The 19168-nt window shown below is 40.1% G+C and overlaps 1 protein-coding gene across 10 annotated transcripts in view; it reads right to left on the bottom strand.

Annotated features, from left to right (window-relative positions):
* CHD2 (chromodomain helicase DNA binding protein 2) overlaps window positions 1-19168 on the bottom strand; it is a 106543-nt gene that overhangs the window by 59963 nt on the left and 27412 nt on the right. For 6 of the 10 annotated variants that reach the window (XM_025041218.1, XM_015598716.2, XM_025041222.1 and 3 more), the window contains 5 exons: window positions 12062-12293; window positions 8554-8640; window positions 6898-6959; window positions 2291-2398; window positions 186-326 (listed from right to left, as the gene is read on the bottom strand). In XM_025041218.1, the coding sequence (XP_024896986.1) occupies window positions 186-326; window positions 2291-2398; window positions 6898-6959; window positions 8554-8640; window positions 12062-12293 (630 nt within the window). The remainder of the gene's footprint in view (window positions 1-185; window positions 327-2290; window positions 2399-6897; window positions 6960-8553; window positions 8641-12061; window positions 12294-19168) is intronic. The other 4 variants (XM_025041219.1, XM_025041220.1, XM_015598720.2 and 1 more) reach the window with 3 other exon arrangements.

The following is a 19168-nucleotide window of genomic DNA, read 5'->3' as shown; positions in this document are numbered from 1 at the left end:
TTTCCATACTCCCCTTGGCCAATGCCATTCTTTTCTGCAAGAACGCGGACCAGATTTCCAGATACCACCTCAGGACATAGGTTATCATTTTTGCCTATCAGATGCATAATCCTGGACTGAGAAGAGTCCTAACTAACCACAAAATCACCCTCACGCTAACGAAAAACTTCTGGGGCTCCACCCACCTAACGTTTTTAGCCGCTCTGCGACGAGTCTGCCTCTTAGGGGCTTCGTCATCTTCATCGTCATCATCGGAAGACTCTTGCTTTTTTTTCTTCCCACGCTGAGTTTTAGGCTGCTTTTTAACACGAGGTTTGGGCACTGTTCTAAAATGAGAAGACACAAAAAATGGCAGTTTCTCCTCTGTCATTTGGTGTCAACTTCTAATCTACGTTAACTGTATTTCCCAGAGAAGAAGTACGTGCACACTTAGTTTAACCAGGAAGATGGCAGAAGGCATATTCCTAGATCCTGTTCCCTGAGATTCTAATTCACTAGAATTCTGTTTTCAGCATGAAAGTGATTCTAATGCCGATAATCCTCAGTCATTACTAGGAGAGTCAGTGAGTTCTGAGGCAACGGTTCTCAACTGTTCCTCAGGCTCGCCCGACATAAAAGTGCACATGCGGCATGCTGTTGACGGCATCCCTGTGGCGAGAAATCTGGAAATATGTCAAACTTGCAAATGTAACGATTTTATACTTCAGAGAATTGATCTTATACCAGTTGAGGCATACCAAGGTATTCACTGTAATATTATTTGTACTAACAAAAGATTAATAATGAAAGATTAGAAAAACTCTAAATGTTCATTAACTGTGAACTAGTTCGAGACAATACTATGGAGCCATAAAAAAAAGGGGAGCTTTCCATATACTGACATGGAAAGATTTATAAGATAATTAAAGAAAAATGTACGGAAAGGTGTATGGAATGCCATCATCTGTGTCAAGGGAAGAAACACAAGCATTAACCACACATATCGTTTTCTTACTGTGCATAAAATGTACCCAGAACACTTGAGACTGTCCCCTGCCACAAACCAACGGAACGGACTGAGGACACGGCCCCTCTGGGGACTCCCACACACAGCCAGGCCTGAGAGCCACAGTCCAGGGGCTCTCACAGGGAAACCCCAGACACTCTACCAGTGGTCAGAAAGGTAAAAGGGGAAAATGGGAGGTGGACACTCACTCACAACCATATGTTTCTCTTGTACCTACCATAACCGATGCTACAAAGATAGATGATCGAGGATTCAATAAATTATGGGTAAAATCTAGAATACAGAACTGGAGTGGCATTCCAGCCCTGAGACCTTAAAATCAGACGAAAGGAGACGAAACTCAGGAGATGGGTTTCCCCATGGGTGTGGGCGGGGGAGAGGTACAATGTCCTAAGCTAGGGGTAGGCAAATGTTTGCTGAAAATGGCCAGAAGGAAAATATTTTTGGCTTTCCCAGACAAAAGGCAAAATTGAGGCTACTACATAGTTACTTATATAACAAAAAATAAATTTTCATGCATTTTGATAAAATTCAAAATAAAATAACCACTGAATGTATTTTTTGTGATACATATCTACTAATGAAAAGAACGGCGTTCTTTTTGAAAGGATAACATTTCACTTGCCTGGGATTCAAATTTAGTGTACCCTCTCGTCAAACTATAGAGGTTCATCTATAAAAGCTAGCAGGCCATGCAAAACTGGTGGTGAGTGGGATCTGGCCCCAAGGCAACATCCTAAGCAATACTGCAAAGAGGTAAATTTCCCTGAGCCTCTCTGCTTTAGGCCTTCCTTCCCCATCATCGTACCTTATGTTACCATCCCTCTGATCAAAAATTACCAGTTTCCTGCCTCCTCGGACTCCTTCCTTCCCTGCATGGATTCTCTGCTTCATGTCATACAGATTATCTGAACATAGTGATGCTTTCAACCAACTTAAGAATTAGTTCCCCCAAAAGAACCTGTACTGAAGTCAAATACACAGGGAGCTTTTTTTTTAAAAGATATATTCTTCCCTCCTAACTAATCCACTGTGGAGCAAGAGACAGTAAGAGTCACGCTGAGCTACATACCATGCAAACACCCACAATCAGTATCAGCAGCCCCGTCATCCAATCATCAGCTAAAGATGTAGGCTGGCAAGAAGTGAACCACAGATGCTCAAAACCCAGATCACAACACACTGTATCCCGTCAATTAAGGCTCTCATTCGAGCATGACATCATTTTGATCTAACACAAATTAAGCTCGACCGGCAGCAGAGATGTCTGAGCAAACACTGCACCTTCTGGGGACAGGTCTTCTGGCTTTCACTTTCTTCTGCTCTGGTTCACTCTCTGCACTGGTTCCTTGTTCCTGCTCATCTTCCGAGGGCTCCCGTTTCCATTTTTCTCTGTAATCAAAAGCAAAACAAAATGGATTTTTCCTACAAGAATTCTTCCAGGTTGTTTACCATGAATTTTGAACTAATTATCCAAAAGGCAGAACAGGTACATTTTAAATATTCTGCTACAAGAGATTTATTCTAGCTCCATCTAAATTTTGGTTGCATTTTTTCCTGGACTATATTAATATCTTTTCTTAATTCATCTCTAGTAACAAAAATAACTGAAAATGGAAACTAAGAATGTTATTTTTTAAACTATTTGTTCTAGAAAAAAATGCTGTTAAATCTCTCATATTCTATTTTGATTTAACTACTATCATTGACCAGATTAAAGCCATAATATATACTCTATCAGTGGTTCTCAAATATTAGCATGTATCGGAACCACTTAAAGGGCTTAAAACAGATTTTTGAGCCACGGCCATAGTTTCTCATTTAGTAAGTCTAATGTGAGGCCTAAAAATTTTAACAAATTCACAGATGATGGTGATACTGGTTGGAGACTTCTTTGAGAACTACTATAATAGATATTTTAGCATCTTTAGAATACATTTGAGGAAACAGTCCCTGAAGTTATTTTTCAATAATAAATGTACTACCTACTAAATTATCTGCTCAGCTAAAGGTGTAGTTTTTAGTAACTGTTAGGTGGTTCCTTTGCTCCTTGAGATCTCAGAAGGCTTGAAAGAGCCATATGCTATGGGAGTTCTACTATCCCAGTTTTCTCAAGTTTATTTGAAACCCAAACAACATATCACAGGACTCGGCTCATTTCTCACCTGCAGAGAAGAAAGAAGGGACACAGAACAGCTACCAAGCATGAGATGTTTGGCGGCAGGGAATTTACAGGCAAGTACCTAGGGTTTCTTAGTAAACAAAAGAATTACTACTGTGCCTCTTGGCCTGTGTACAGGAAATGAGGTTATGCTAAAGACAACTGTTGCAATATTGCAAAGTCCAATCAATATTCTTCAAGGAAGAATAGGTCAAAGGAATAGCAGAAGCTTGTTGCAAGAAGGTGGCTGATCTGCTGATTGCTGAGAACCTTCCTTAAAGGTGAAGAAACCACCCTACACCTGAATTAGTGTAGATTTTAGGGGAAAAAAATTCATGCCTTCCATGAAAAGGCAGAGGATCACTTTTATGTACATTACTTAGGTTCTACTAGTGCTGTTTGTTCCAGATCAATTTCCCTAACAGGAGCTGACTCGTGGGCAGGGCCATTTTCTCATCTTTGTACCAGAGCTTACTTAGCTCAAAGGTAGGTAAAGAGAGATACTCCTTTGTTAAATAAAACAATAATTAAAAAATGAGCCATATCAGTCATCAGTCAGACAGGCAGGGTGCTTTTGGAAGCAAACGGGTGAGACACTAAGGTCTCTTAGCACTGTCCAGCATCCTTCAGTCTCTCTAAAACAGAGACCTTCTATCTAACTACACTCTGGGCATGTGTCTTATGCTCCTTCTGCGAGCCTAGTACAATAAATGTTTGCTGACAAATCCAAGGAACAGAAAGTGACGAGTGGGAAAGAGATATCTCCAGCAACAGGGAGACTTCAGTCTCTCTTGGACCAAGTCCAGAACAGCTGACCCTTGAGGAGGTGTTCACACTGTCACAATGGAGAGAAGTGGTTTCACAGGAAACAAGCTTGGAAGAACGTGAACGATGAAGACTTAAGGGACAGATGATCAGAAGACAAAGAGCCTCAGTCAGGTATTAGTTGTAATTTACATAACTCTGCCAGGAATTGAGATTCTCAATCAGGGCAGTTCTAGAATTTTCCACTTCAATTGCAGACTTATAGACTCATGGACAACCAGGAGGACTTAAGACTCTTCCAAAATGTACAAACACTGAGCGGATCTACTGGTCCGAAAGCCTCTTCCTAGAGGAGAAAACTAAAGCCCCGTGGGAACAAGTTAGGCAACGCATCACACCCCCTCCTCTGCTATGCTCACCCCTAGCCACCTGAAAACCCAAGAATCAGGAAAAATTACAGCCAGGCTTATACATTCTGAGAATAGATGAACAACCAGAGGCTTAACAGGTCTGATTTTGTATGTATGTGCATTTGAAATTGTCTGGATTATTTTAAATTTTGTTTTACAATTTTCAACAACAGGATAAAAAAAAGTAAGTTAGGATCAGCAATATTAAGTCACTGTGTAGGAGGGGTGAGGTGGAAAGAGCGATCAGTTACAAGATTACTCCTCCGTGGTACGGGAACATCATGCTGTGTAAGTTCTAAGGTTTTAAAATGCTAATTAACATGATTCAGGGGAGTGAGCTCCTTCTAAGACTGTATTCTTCAAAAACGTCAGTGTCGAACACGCAAAGAAAGCCTGTGAAAAAGCTCTAGAGATTAAAGAAACCTGACGACTAATACAATACCTGAACCCGAACGGAAGCTTGCGGTGGAGGCGGAAAAATGCGGTGACAGACATTAGTGGGTCAAGTGGCAACAACGGGAATGTGAGTAAGAAGTATTCCGCCAACGCCAAATGTTTGTTAAACCTGGACTGTGCTTATGAAGAGACTGCGATTCGTAGGAAATGCGCACTGACGTGTTTAAGGGTAAAAGGCCACGATGTAGGAACGTACGCACGTTGTCGTCAATGGTTCAAGAGAAATACTGTGTGCGCACGCGTAAAGAGAACACCCGTGACAGCAAAGCGAAGGGGCCCCGATGGTGAGCGGGGGAGGGCCGGGTAAAGCACCAGGCTCGCTTTGTGCTACTTCTATTCTCACGACTTCTCTCAAGCTCGAAACTAATTCCCCAAAAGCTGCTTTTAAAAAATTTCAGAATCTGTGGTACACAACCTGCAGGGTTTCAGGAAAGCGTGTTTCAGAATTCCCCGCCCTCTGAGTGAGACTCAACCCTGAAGCCCGCGTGCCACACACCGATTCTGTTACACCCGTGCAGATCGCAGAGGGCACCGTTGGCACTGGGCCCTGCCACCTGCGTCTTGGCAGCTGTATTCCTCCAAGTCATCTTACTAATTAAAATGACTCAGGAGAGCTCTCCAGGAGCCAGGCCCTCACCAGCTGCCCAGAGGATAGCAGGACGTGAGGCTGGCCCAGGGCCCCAGACTGCAGGGGTGAGGGGACCTCCCTGACTGTGGCAGGAAGAGCCCCCAGGAAGGGAGGCAGTACTACAGGCAACACATACTCCCTAGCACCGGGGACTCGGAGGTTCTGCCCTGGGCAGACCTGTGAAAGCTGCCAACTCTGGAGAGCATTGAGGATTGACAGAGGGAAAATGAGTAAAGACGCTGGTCAGAGGAGGAAGACTGATAAGCTGTACATGGCTGGAAACATGTGGGCTTCCGCACACCAGAGTACGGTCGTTAGAATGGGAAGTCCTGGGTTTCAGGCACAGCCCCACCTGGTCTCAGTCGAGAGACTGGCCGAATGCAGGCAGTCAGTGGAGGGGAGAGCATATTCCTGGACTTCCCAAAGGACCCCAGACGGCCATTGAGAACACTCTCCCCCAAGCAGCCCATCTGATTGGGGCAGAAACATCACCCTCTGAGATACCGAGAAATGCAGGCTTGCCTGCAGTTACTATTTCTCCAACTCTAACTAAATATTTAGAACACGAATTGAAAATTGTATGTGCTCTAAGCAAAGCAGTATTAAACACCTGACTCAGCATACTTTCTAATAACTGTTAGGTCAGCAGAATTAGCATTACTCCATTTTGGACATGAGGAAATGGATTTTAAAAACTCAAATTACTTAGCCTTAGTCCAAAAACGTATTTAAGATTAATTACTAACATTTTGTAATAGAGAATACATAACTGGTGCTGTACTAAGGGCCACAGACAACTGTTTATCATGAAATCCCCTGAATTTGTGTGCAGTTTTGAATATTTACATTTTTCTGAAGAAACAAGCTATGGAATCCAGACTGTCAGAGGGATCCACATCCCTTCCAAAAAGATTTCTCTCCCCGAAAAACCAAACAAAAAAAATCAAATACTTTTCAAAATTTTTAAATAAGAACTATATAATCTGTTATAAAGTTCACATTAAGCCCAAGAATTAAAATTGTCTATGAACTGCAATATTTAAATTAACGGAAATGACAATGTAAAATTTCACACTAAGACAGGTGTCCAACCAATATAATTCTGCCATGCTGACATAAAGGACAAACGGAAATGAAAAATCTGTTCCTTGCTTCATCAGAATAGAATACCAAATACCTATATGTTTGGTATCTGTGCACAAAAAAATAACTGAGCTCATTTGGGGTAACTGGATGGAATAACCTGGGGTTTGCCCCCCAAGGAGCCGCCCAAGCACGTGTGAAATACTTACATGTGCAAAACTGACCAGCCTGGGCTTCCAATGCTGCAGATCAAGCTGAACAGTGACCCAAGGTAACCTCAAACAGAGCAGCCTCTGGGACCGGGACAGGCTGCAGACAGTGACAGCGGTCCCAGAGACACCGACACGCGCCACGCCACTAGGCTGCAGTTTCCCCGTGAAAGACTTACTGTTTTTTCAGCTGCCTCTGGCCTCTTCTTTTTGGGCTCCCACTGTCAGACCCGCTACTTGCCTTCAGTGGGTAAGGGGGAGAAATGATCGCAGACTTTAATTCACAGTTCTTAGGGACACCACCACCCCCTGGTTCAACGATCTACTCAATATGACATTATTCCACATGAGCTTTTAGACAGGAAGAAACCTACGCATATGTTCGGTGGTGCTCACCCTTCCTCAGCTTTGAAGATTAACTTCTGTCTGTCATTACCGCCTTATCTCTAACGCCAGGAACTATTTCCCTCCACTTGACTTCTAGAAGAGCACAGTCCCATAAAATTTTCTGGGATGATGGAAACGGTCTGTATCTGCAATGTCTAATATCGCAGCCAGCGGCCCTTGAAGTGTGGCTAGTGTGACTAAGGAACGGGACTTTTCATTCACTCAATTTTTATTTTAAAAGCCACTTATCTAGTGATCACCATACTGGATCCTGCAGATGCAGAATATCCTATGGAAATGCCACAGCGGTTAGTGTGCCATCAGAGGCAGTGGCTACGGATCTATTTCATTTTAGACTCGTTAAAGAGCGTGTTCAATCAAGAGCCGAAGGTGCTCTGCCAACACTGCTAGGCCAAAAAAGGCACCAGAACAGCTCTTTCTCCCCAAAATTAAGCAAAATGGCAAACCAGTCCGATCGCTCTTAGTCTTCTGCCCCACAATGTGTTAGTTTTTGTACAAAAGAGAAAAGAAAAAGATGTGCACGACTATGTGGCTGGTTCTAACACGCTGCTCAGTAACCTGGTCCTAGACACTATGGAAAAGGCCAGCCAGGGCAAACCAGCTCAGAGGTCACTCAAAACAAAACGCCATATGTGCAATGTGCATGTTACGGTCAATTGGCCTTTTTAAGTACATTTACTGAAACCCACTCTCAACTCGCTAACCTATGGCCATTAATATTCAGCTTTTATCAGAAGGATGATGTATTGTTAAGAATAGGAAAGTCCTCCTAAAATGCAGACAGGGGACATTTCACTGAGAGACAAAAGAGCATCTCTCCAGAATGCAGTCTACAAATCTAATAGAGCGATAAGAATGCACAAAAGTATCACATAAACAAAGAGGTGAGAAAAGTCTGATTCTACAAAAACAACAGAACCAAGGAAATGATACTAATTTTAAAATCACCACTGTATTCAATCTCAATTAGATCAGAGTATGCATGAAACATTTTATACTGTACACTAAAAATAAGCCAGGAAACCAAATTTAAAGAAATTCGATAAAATAAAATTTTATCTAATTTACTATGTCAAACAAATTCTCTTTCCTTTCTCAGAAATAAATCTGAAACTACTTATACATTGTTGTATTTGTTTACCAAACAAATTACACATTTAACAAAATCCAGAAGATTGAGAAATTAGGTATTTAAAAACTTCTTGATACAATCAATTTCACTATGAGAAACGTTTAAAAGAAAAAAAATGAGGCCAGTTCTGTTATACTCTGACACTCTACTGAAACATTTGCCATAAGCTCACAGTAGTCACTCAACTCCCGTGGCCTGAAGCTCAGTCTTCTTAATGGCAACACACACCGGAGTCAGAAAGGATGAGGTAAGATAAGGAGTAAATGTGTCCCCTTTAACAGTCTTTTTTTCTTACCTCCTCCTTAATATTAAATCGTGACGGTTCTTGTCTGCTTCGGTTTGACCGCCTAACCCCATAAACATCAGGGTATTCTTCCCACATCTGTAAAATTAACAGACCACGCATCAATCTTTTTTCTTGACCTCCATCTACTATTTTCATTTCTGGAACATGTATGTTAAGAGAATTCACATAACTAAATATCAAAAGGATTGTTTTGTTAGTTTTGTGTATGAGACTATAATAAGGTATTATCTTTAAAAAGAACAAGGCATATTACCCTAAAACATATTAAAGTTTAACAATGCCTCTACATTACTAATGGCTATTAGACTATACAGTATACTGCTTACCCATGATTAAAATATAAACTTACAGTTGAATAATATGGTAAGGCAAAAAGAACTGTTTCCATTAAAGATAAAGTATTTACTGATGAATTTTAAGTATCTAATACTTCGTGTATATTGACCCATCCAAGAAATAAGAAATAAGCAGGGCCCCACCACATCTAATTAAATAAGAATCAGGCTATGTGTATATTTCTTTAAATTTCTCAGCACATGTAACATGCCAGATACATGCAAATTAGGTATGTCTAACATTTGGCTAGAAGTTCTGAGAATAAGAACCACTGCTATTTCTCTAGCACATGTGATTTTATTTTCTAGCAGTAATAAATTTTGCTTTTTTATTTTTAGGAACCATCCTCACTAGTGATCAAAAAATAAAATTTAAAGGAGGAATTAGTTGGAGAGAAAATTTTTCTCACAATGCAGTAACATTATCTTAGTAAAGATTCAAATCAACAAATCTGCAGAAAAGATGTACAAGGTCCCTCCTTCCACAATCTCTAATGATTAGAGTCTAACCCCTAATCTCACTCTCCTTCCCCAGGATAACTGCTGCTGAGTACATCATGTGTTGTGTTCTTTTAATAAAATCAATTACGTATAGGCAAAATTAATTTGAACAAATTGTGGAACACGGAAGTGAAAATGTTTAACAGGAATTAAATATGTAGAAGAGATGCTTGACAGCTAAGATTAGAAATGTGGGTTTGTCATCAAAATGCAGGTGACAGCTAATGTCATGAAAATATTTGGAAAGAGGGGAAGCCGCTGAGATACATGATGTGTGGCAAGTGGACCCTGAAAAGACAAAGTTGATGAAAGACGACCCAGAAAAAAACAATGTCTCTAAGCCAAGGGAGGACACTCAACAGTGCCTTTAAAAAAAAAAGGAAGCTACAGAAAAACAAGGTCTCCAAAGAAAACTAGCGAGATGTTCCACGAAATAGGCATTTTAGAACTAGAACCCACTGTAATCGTGTAATCCAGTGTCTTCAGTTTATGAAGGTGAAAAATCCATAATGACCTTAGAATAATCTCAGAATCGGAAGACAAAAGGTCCAAATGAAAGGAGTTAGGAATAACCAAGTGGTAAGAATCTAGGGCAAAGAGGAAGCAAATGCAGAACACTGAACCCTGGCAGAGACAGAAGACAAAGAGCTTTACTCTAACCTGTCTGCCATCTCCACCTCCGCCCTTTTTGAACTTCTGCTAAAGCTATGGAACTTTTTCAGCAAAGGTATGTACAGAGCTTTTATTAACAGGGGTGGCTAAAATATTTAAGTGACACTATGTCAATTAGTTTTATCATTTAAATATTAGGCATTCACGCTCAACTGTTGGAACTTCATTACAGTACATACTGTAATTCGGACAGCCTGAAATCATCTTGCATTCCTATTTGTCCTTTTGATATGTAATTCAACTCTTCAATGAAAAAGCTACCGAAGGACAGAAAACGAAGCCTTCCTGAGAAGTCTCCTTTTTTAGAATAACAATCATTCAAGTCACAATCCAATCTTTCTAACTGGCTGTTCTGTCCATCCAAGTGTTAATTTTTTTTAACTTTTTAGAACTGATCACCTTAACTTTAAAAGTATATTTTAATATTTCTGCCTGACGCTGTACTTCTATCTTGAAATTATAACGACTCCCCTCCTTTCTTACCTTTTTAAATGAAATTACATATGTACAAGTCTTAAAGTTAACAGTTGTGAATCCTATAGTTTCCTTTCATCTCTACAAGAAACTCTCCACCGTACAGAAGAAAAGCTAAAAGCCAGACTGATTTGTCCATTATACTTCATTCGAACATGTGTGGTGGTCTTCTGGAATAAGCGCCTGATCTAGAGAGCACAGGAAACCAGGCCTAGACATCAGGCTGTGAAAATCGCCAAGCCAAGGCCTCTGCCACAAGTCTGGGTGGTCCATCTCTCAGTTTAAAGACACTCAGAGCAAGACCTGTAAGCAAGAACTTCTGCATGCACGGTCTTTGATTTTGTTTTGTTTTCCTCACATGCAGGGTCTTTCTGAATGAATGAAATAAGTCACCACTTGAACTGCCTCTTGTGAAAGGTCCACCCAACACAGTGAGCGGGCAACGAGTCACAGCACTCGAATGTCTGAAGGTCACTTCATTGGTGATGCACTGCTTGGCAAGGACAACTCGCACTTTCCCAGCCCCAGCTCTACCATCACAGTGCCCAACTTCCCACCAGTTCCTAAGGGGCACTTAACAAGAAACGGTTATGCTGGGAACAGAAGAACCTAATTTAGCATAGTTCATCCCAATTTTGCCTCAAGAGTCAAAACCAGTTTTGCATTGTTTTTTAATTTCATGTTTCTTGAAACTATTCTACAGAACTTGCAGGTAATTTAAAACTGTACTACTATGAAAACCTGAGTTTGCAGATGTAGGTTTGCATCTTAGAATAAAAACTGATTTAGCATAAAGTTTTTAATTTCTTTAGACATTATTAAATTTCTAAAAGCAATATTATTTTGCATTTTCAGTGATCAAAACATAATTCTCTCAAAATGGGGTTTTAAATGATCAGCTGTATTCTTATGATTAAAAGTCAGTAATTCTTTCCAAAAGGAATGCATCCCAAAGTTTGGGCATCAATGAGAAAAATGCCACACAACTTCATTTTTGATGTTTTGCATACTTGGCTGGAAGACGTTAGGCAAAGAATATCTACATGCCTAGGCACGGATTAACTTTTTCTCTGTGAGAAGTATCTCTTCTGTTCTTCTGATCACAAAAACTACCCTTATTCTTAAACTGTGATTATCCAACACTAAGCTTTACAACTGCGTTTCACTGTCAATCTGACAGAATCATCTGTCAATGATTCTCTCTGGTTTTATACAGTGTTACATGAAAAAAATATTAACCACCTTTTTAAAAACGTTAAAAACCAAACCTATAGAAATTTGTCCTTTTGCCCTAAAATTTGATGGTGCATATAATTATTTTCTTTATAGCCTATATCTACTATATCAATTAGCAAGAGGAAAAGCAGTCTCCATTCATATCCAGAGAGAGTATATTTGGAAAGGTAACTGTAGTTTTCCTTATCAAGACACATTAATGAGTCTTCCTAGGGAATAGAGATCTGCCACCTGACCCCGGCCAGCGGCCTGCTTGTACTGGACAGCATAGGAGATACCTTCTTCACGTCGGCTATCCGCTCCTTCTTAGAGGCTGGCTTCTCTTTGGCTTCTGGAAGGACTGGCTGGGATTTGGAACCTGCCGATTCACTCTCAGATTCCGACGGACTCTCTGAAGACTCAGAACTGCTATTTGACTCGCTGCCATGTCCACTTCCCGGATCGCTGCCTTGCTCACTCTCCGACTGGCTGCCTGAGTCTGAACCCGAAGCTTCTTCAGATGCTGAGTGACTTATTTTTTATTTTTAAAAGAAAAGATTTTAAAAGATTTAAAAACTGCCACATAAATCTGTCTTTAAAAATCTTAGCAGTAAAATGACAGTGGATAGTAGTTTTGATAATAAAAGATCAAAATTTCCAAATTAACTTTGATATCCCTATATTGCAATATTACTATCAATCTCAATATTCCTACTGGCTACCACCCTGAGTGCTCACACGATGCCATATACCAGCTAATTTATATAGATTAGCTCTTTCACAAAAACTCAGAAGGGAGATACTAGTCTCTCCTCCATTCAGATAAAAAAAAAAAAAAAATAAAAAAAAAAGGCCTGAAGCTTGGAGGTACAAGTAACTCTCCCAAATAACAGGTAGGATTTTAAGCCAAGCTGATCTGTCTGAATCCACTACATCTTATTTGTTTTATATCATGCCTCCCTCCCTCAAGACAAAAACAAAAACAGAACAAAACACAAACCTAAAACACCAACCAACACAGAGGAAACCAAAACCAAGGCAAGGTTACCCAAAAAAGTAAGAATGTAATCTGGTTGCAATTATCCAGTGTTCTCAACAACAGGTGCAAATCAGATTTGTCTGGGCAGCTATATAAATACACACATTAACCTCAAACCAGAGATCTTGCCTGGGAATCTCCTGTATTGAGTCCCAGATCTGGTAGACCTATCTGGACGAAATAAACAAAAAGAACCATTCTGACTCTAAGGTGAAGGCCTAATCCAATACAGACCTCTACTTCCTACCACACACCCCTGGCCCTTCCTCATATTCCAAACACTCCTCAGGGAAGTAACCTAAGGCAGGTGACAGAAGCAGCCACAAAATAGAACGACAAAAGGCTGAGGAAGGATTTTCGACCATCTAATAGGGACCAGGCATTACGCTATCACATGTGTATCACTGTGCTTATTCCCCAGAACAAATCTATTAGGCATTATTATCCCCACATGAAAGGTGAAAAAACTGAGATGTTTTAAGTAACCTGGTCAATGACAAAACCAGAAGTGTGAGGGTAGGGGGAAAGCGGGGACTGCACCCCAAGTCTGGATATAAAGTGCAAACTGTATTTTACCATGGGGGGCGGGTAACAAAACCTCAGAGATTCGGAAAATAAATCTTATCCCTGTTACATCATGTCCAAAACTAGTCATGCATCCCTGTAATGGTGAATTGCTACTGTCAAGGCCTCACTATACTTACTGACACAGTAAAAGCTGACTAAAGGCATCTGAAGTCACTTATTCTCTACCTGTGACCACTCAGAAGGTGGTCATCAGGCAAGAGAAAAGAGAAGGCTAGAGAGCACAGTTAAAAGTGCAGGCTCTGGCACCCACGGGTTGAGCCTCAACCCTAGATCATCTCTAGCCTGTGCCATCCTCTGTGACATTACCAGAGGGGTCATGAGAGCATCATCAAATGACAGCTAAATGCCAAAGCTTTTTATCCAAACATTACAAATTTCAGAATTTCACACCCACGCTCAGATTCCCCTAACAAAGTTCCTTCCAGCTCAGCCCCCACTGGTGAGCCAGCACCACACAATTCACGGCTCTAGTTGGGATTTACTAAGTTTCACTTCCACCGCTGCTCACGCACAGAAAGGGACAGAGGCAGCTCCAGAAATTCCTTGTCAGGGATTTAGAAGGAGCAGCCTGCTTGATAGGGCCGTAAGGGATGACCTGGAAGCTTCACTTGCACTGCCAAAACGGCTGACTGCCTGAAAGATTAGGGAGCTAATGCCGCCCATCTCCTCCTGGACACCCGACACCTGGTCAGCAACAACATCCAATCTCAGATGCCCGATGAAACCCGGCCTCTGCCTATTTCTCAGGACTTATCACTTAACCACTCCTCCCCTTACCCTGCTGAAGCCATACTAACCCACGTGTGGGGCACAGTAAGCCCCAGTACCGCTCACCTCCCATCTCTGCTTATGCATCAGGCATTACCTTCTCTACGAAGCAATCCTTTGTGCTCTTCAATCCCAAACTCGGTGCCTATTAGGTATTTCCACTATACTGTCGCAGCACCTCGGCCATGGCGGTTACTTACCATCCCTGGGAACTGAGAACAGGCAGCCCCATTTCAACTCGAGCTCCAACCCGCAGGCTCCCAAGGCTCTTGCCTCACTCTTTAAAACATGCTGGCTTAGGTGGCTGACTCCAAAGTCTCCGCTGTTAACATTCATGCAACTTGGCCTCCCATTTGTCCCATCCAATACAAGTAACTTGTCAACTGTCGACCTCCCCAACAAACTTGAGAGCTAAGCAGCCGTTCACGCTTCCTGTGCCTAGTACGCTAGAAAAGGAAATGGGCAGGGGGCTGACTGACTTTGCTAGAGTATGTGATCTTCTCAAAATCCTTTTGAAACGAACGCTTTAGGTTTTTAACTGCTACCGTAAGGCTTAACTCTAGATAAGAGATTAAGGCTGCAATTAACACTGTGGCAATCACCACCAATTTTAATTGCCGTAGGACGACAGTATGGTCCATGTATTGTCATGAAATATAAAACATTCCAACAAGAAAATGGAAAATCTTCAACTACCAACTTGAATCACAAAGTCAGAAAAAGCAACATTAGTCTGAACAGAACTAGGACGGTCTGGTCAACTAGAAATCCTTTCAGTGTTTTGTGTGAAAAACAGCAATTATTTGTAGATGTAACAGAAACATCCAATGTCATTACCCACGTTAGGTTATGTACGTACGTATGAATATCTCATTCCCTTCAACTGCTTCAGAGTATGAATATACAATATTTTATTTAACTTGTCCTCTTAGTAATGAGACATTTAGATTATTTTTAAATTGTCCTCTCAGTCAATAAACTACAAATGCCCTTGGTGCACTTCATAGTTCTATGATTTCTGAGATTTCCAAATTGTTCACTGTAACCAATAAAACTATAAATCTTTGTATGTATCTTCTTGTGCAGCTCTATATTTGTTTGTGTAAGAAAGTGTGACCTCTAGACATGTCACAATGCATACAAACCTTTTAGGTAAAAAACAGAGCTATGTTTCTCTATTAGCACCTATGCACATAAATGCATTTTAATCACCAAACCGTTAACAGTGGTTTACACCCTGTTGGATAGGTTACTGAAATATACTAGTAGATTCCATGAACTACTTGTGTAATTAATTTCAAAAAGAAAAAAAAAAATAGTAACTATGAAAAACCCAAGAAAAGATAAACAGCAAATTCACAATTGTATTTACCTATAGGGGGATGAGGGAGGCAGATAGGGTCAGAGAATGGTATTAGTGAGGTTTTATGACTGACGCTAAGTGATGAGTTCATAGTTGTTCAGTATGTATTAATCTTTTTAATGTCTAAAATGACTCCTAATAAAATCAAGGTAAGGGATGCATATACTCCCAATACTACACATGAGCTGAAGATTTAAACAAGTGTTTCCTTATTTTTTTTTAATTAGCAAGTCAGATTTAATAGACTTTAAATAATATTCAGTGGGAAAAAATGTTTTCTAAAAAGCGTTAATAAAAAGAAAACTCAATATGATATTTCTAGAAGGACAAGTTCCTAAATGTTGAAATGGAAAATTAAAAACAAAAACAAAAAACTAAATACTTCCACATTTATGGCAATGACAGTCTAATTTTTCCCTCATAGGACGAGATGTTTCTTGAAATATTATGTAGATTTGCTATTAATGCCTAGTTATAATACTAAACACTATGAATGCTAAATTTGTAGTTTGTGATGCTGACTTGGAGTAGATGTGGAAAGTCTACAAGACTGACAAAAAACGGATCAAATTGAATTAGTGGATGAGGAATCCTTTGACTAAACTTTCACCTAAACAATGAAAATTACCTGACTTCCAACGGCATTAATAGTTTTAATACAATTAAAAATTATAATTTCAGGATTATCCACCATCAATATAGAATTCTCACAAAAAATAAGTATCTGAAAATAAAATCTGAAATAAGTATCTCAAAACTAAGTTGGACACGTTTTATAATCTTTGAACAATCAATACAAGGGAAAAACGATGCAAAAATAAATGAAAGGGATTCAAGTCAGTATTGGGCTTTTAGATTCTAACAGAAAAAAAAATGCTTATGAAAAAAGTTTAACGTTTGTTTTCACTTGTGGATAAAAAGGATTCGGTATCTCTTCAAAATCCTTTCTGAAGCTGGCAAAATTAAGTGATAACGTATTTCTTACAATTGGACTTTGAAAGCAAGCTGCATTAATAGCTATTGTGTTCCATTTTTAACTTCTTAATCGTTACTTCCTAAATGGCCACAAGAGGGCAGCACAGCATCACTTCCTTAAAAGAGCAAGCCTGTGGGATCTCTGCCCAAGAGCTGCCATTTCAGCACTTGGATAGTTTATTTTCCTAAACTTACAAAATGGCTGAACTGCTTGGCAGAACATGTTTTTTTTGTCGGTGGTGGTGGTGGTGATGGTGAAAGCAAAATCCAGTAAAAACGCAAAGCAATCTACACTGGAAACCCATAAAACTTACTTCCAGACTCGGCTCTATCAATGATGGAACAGCTAATATTTATGGAGCACTCATGTATCAGGCATATGCAACAGTTTTTTAATCCTTAAAACAAAGATGACAAACCATTCCCACTTTACAAAAGAGGCTTAGCCCAAGAGTGTGCATAATGCTGTCATCATCCCCACCCCCGCAGTCTGGACTATGGAATCTGCACTATTTAACCTCTTAGGTGGTACTGCTGTCCCACCCTGTCATGCTTATTAAGCCATCCAAGGTTGATGCAGAACGAGTCCTTCCAATCACTTGTTTGTCTTAAGATGGAAAGGTATAGATAAATTTAAGACCTATTCCACCTCTAGCTCAAGTCCTATGATTCTGATGACTAAGCCACATTATAAACAAGGTTAAAAGCCAAAATATTTATACATACAACATGTGAAGAATTACACATCAAAGAAAAATACAATAGAAAACCGGGCAAAGGAAATGGACAGAAAAGAAACTGAATCGGCCGATAAACTTATGAAAAGGTAATTAAACCTCACTGATAATTTGGGAAGTGTATATTCCAACAGATTATTTTACACTCATCTGTTTTGCAGAAACTTTAAAAGTCTAGTAATATTAAATGATAGTGAGAAAGTAGAGAAAAATAGTATTCACATACCCTCATCGAAAAAGTAATCAGTAGAAGCTCTGGAAAGCACCTTGACATCATACAATAAACCTCAAAATATCCATGTGAATCAGGCAATTCAATCTATGAGTATATAACCTATTAAAATTATCTAAATTGTGCTGAGGGTGGAAAGTGTTAAATTGTTCAGAGCTCTGCTCATAAGATCAAAAAGAAGAAAATAATCTAAATGTCCATGTATGACAATGTAAAAATGAAATGTGAAAGTCATACTATGCGATTAATTACAACAGACTAGAATGAATTAGATCTATAAATATTAACATTACAATTTCAAAACTATTATATTTTTAAAATGCAAAATGTGTCATGTGAACCATGTATGTTCTTAAAATCCCACCGTTTTTACATGCCAAGTTCATAAAAGTGACTAGGAAGAGGTAAATAGGATTTTAATTATACCTAACTTATTTAAAATTTTAATGGTATTTTTTGAATTTTTCTGAATTTCTCAAAAAAAAAAAAAAGCTGTGCTTCTAACACTACAGAATTGATCAATATTCAGATGTTCCTAGGATTAAAACAGTTTTTCTGGAAGTTACTCTAACACTGGTTACCACACTACTTCTGCTCCCCAACAACCAATAAGCATCCGAGTAGTCCTATGTAGTTTAGGGTGCATCCAACAAATGGCACCCAGACATGCATATCACTGGGGAAGAGTCCATTATAGCAAGAAGTTTGGAAAAGGTACAGCTGGATAACCATCTCACCAAGACCTACCCAATCCGGATCTGGCAATGCTCTAAGGATTATGGAAAGGCCGGGGCAAGCCTTCTAGGCAGGTAAGAACTGAACCCACCAAGCAGCGAAAAGCAGGCACAAGAGGAAAAGCTCTTCTGTAATTCACCATCTCAAGTGATGTATTCTTCCCATCCATTTACAACTCTGAGGATAGATGGACTGGTTGAAGCAGGAACTCCTTTCAGCCCTTTGAGGCCTGTCTTTCCTTATAAACTTTTAGGCTATAATCTTTAGACTTTTATAAAACACTAACTCCAAAATTCAAAGATCTTAAAAGACCTGGCTGCCACCCTCCGTGGGAAACAGCGTTTACGCCCAGTGTCATAGAAAGTGAGTGGGGTCCCTGGATCAGGAAAGGCCAAGGAACACAACTTTCTTAGTAACGACCAACGTTCACTGTGACAAGCACTTTGCTAGACATCTCAGACGAGTTTCTCAAGCCTAGGATTAATGACGCTTTGGGCTAATCCTTTTTGGAGCCGTCCTGTGTGTTGCCCAATGTTTAGCAGCATCCCTATAGCCTCTACCCACTAGATACCAGTTGCATCCCAACCGAGAATATCTCTGGGAGCTGCCAAAAGTCACAAATGGGGCTGGACAGGGGATGTTTCTAGTTGAAAACCACTGCTTCAGAAGCATTATTTAATTCTAACTTCTCTAAGATACACACACTACACATGCAAGAACTACTGCCCTAGAGGACTCGCACATAGAACTCACTCAAGCCTGGTTTCACAGCTGACCACCTGGGGGGCTCTGGGCAATCGGCTATCTACCCTACCCTACTACTTTAACTTCTAAAACCTAATCAGCTGTGGGCCGGTGCTGCAGCATTCTCAAGTGATTCTGATACAGAGCCAAACTGCAAACTAAGTTCAGAACAACAAAAAGAAAATTAGAAGCAAAGCCCAATCTTCACGAAAGGGAATCAACCTC

The sequence above is a fragment of the Pteropus alecto genome, unplaced genomic scaffold (assembly GCF_000325575.1).
Source record: "Pteropus alecto unplaced genomic scaffold, ASM32557v1 scaffold59, whole genome shotgun sequence".
NCBI classification, from domain to species: Eukaryota; Metazoa; Chordata; class Mammalia; order Chiroptera; family Pteropodidae; genus Pteropus; species Pteropus alecto.
The sequence above is the reverse complement of the archived record's forward strand: the minus strand, read 5'-3'. Positions and strand labels throughout refer to the sequence as shown.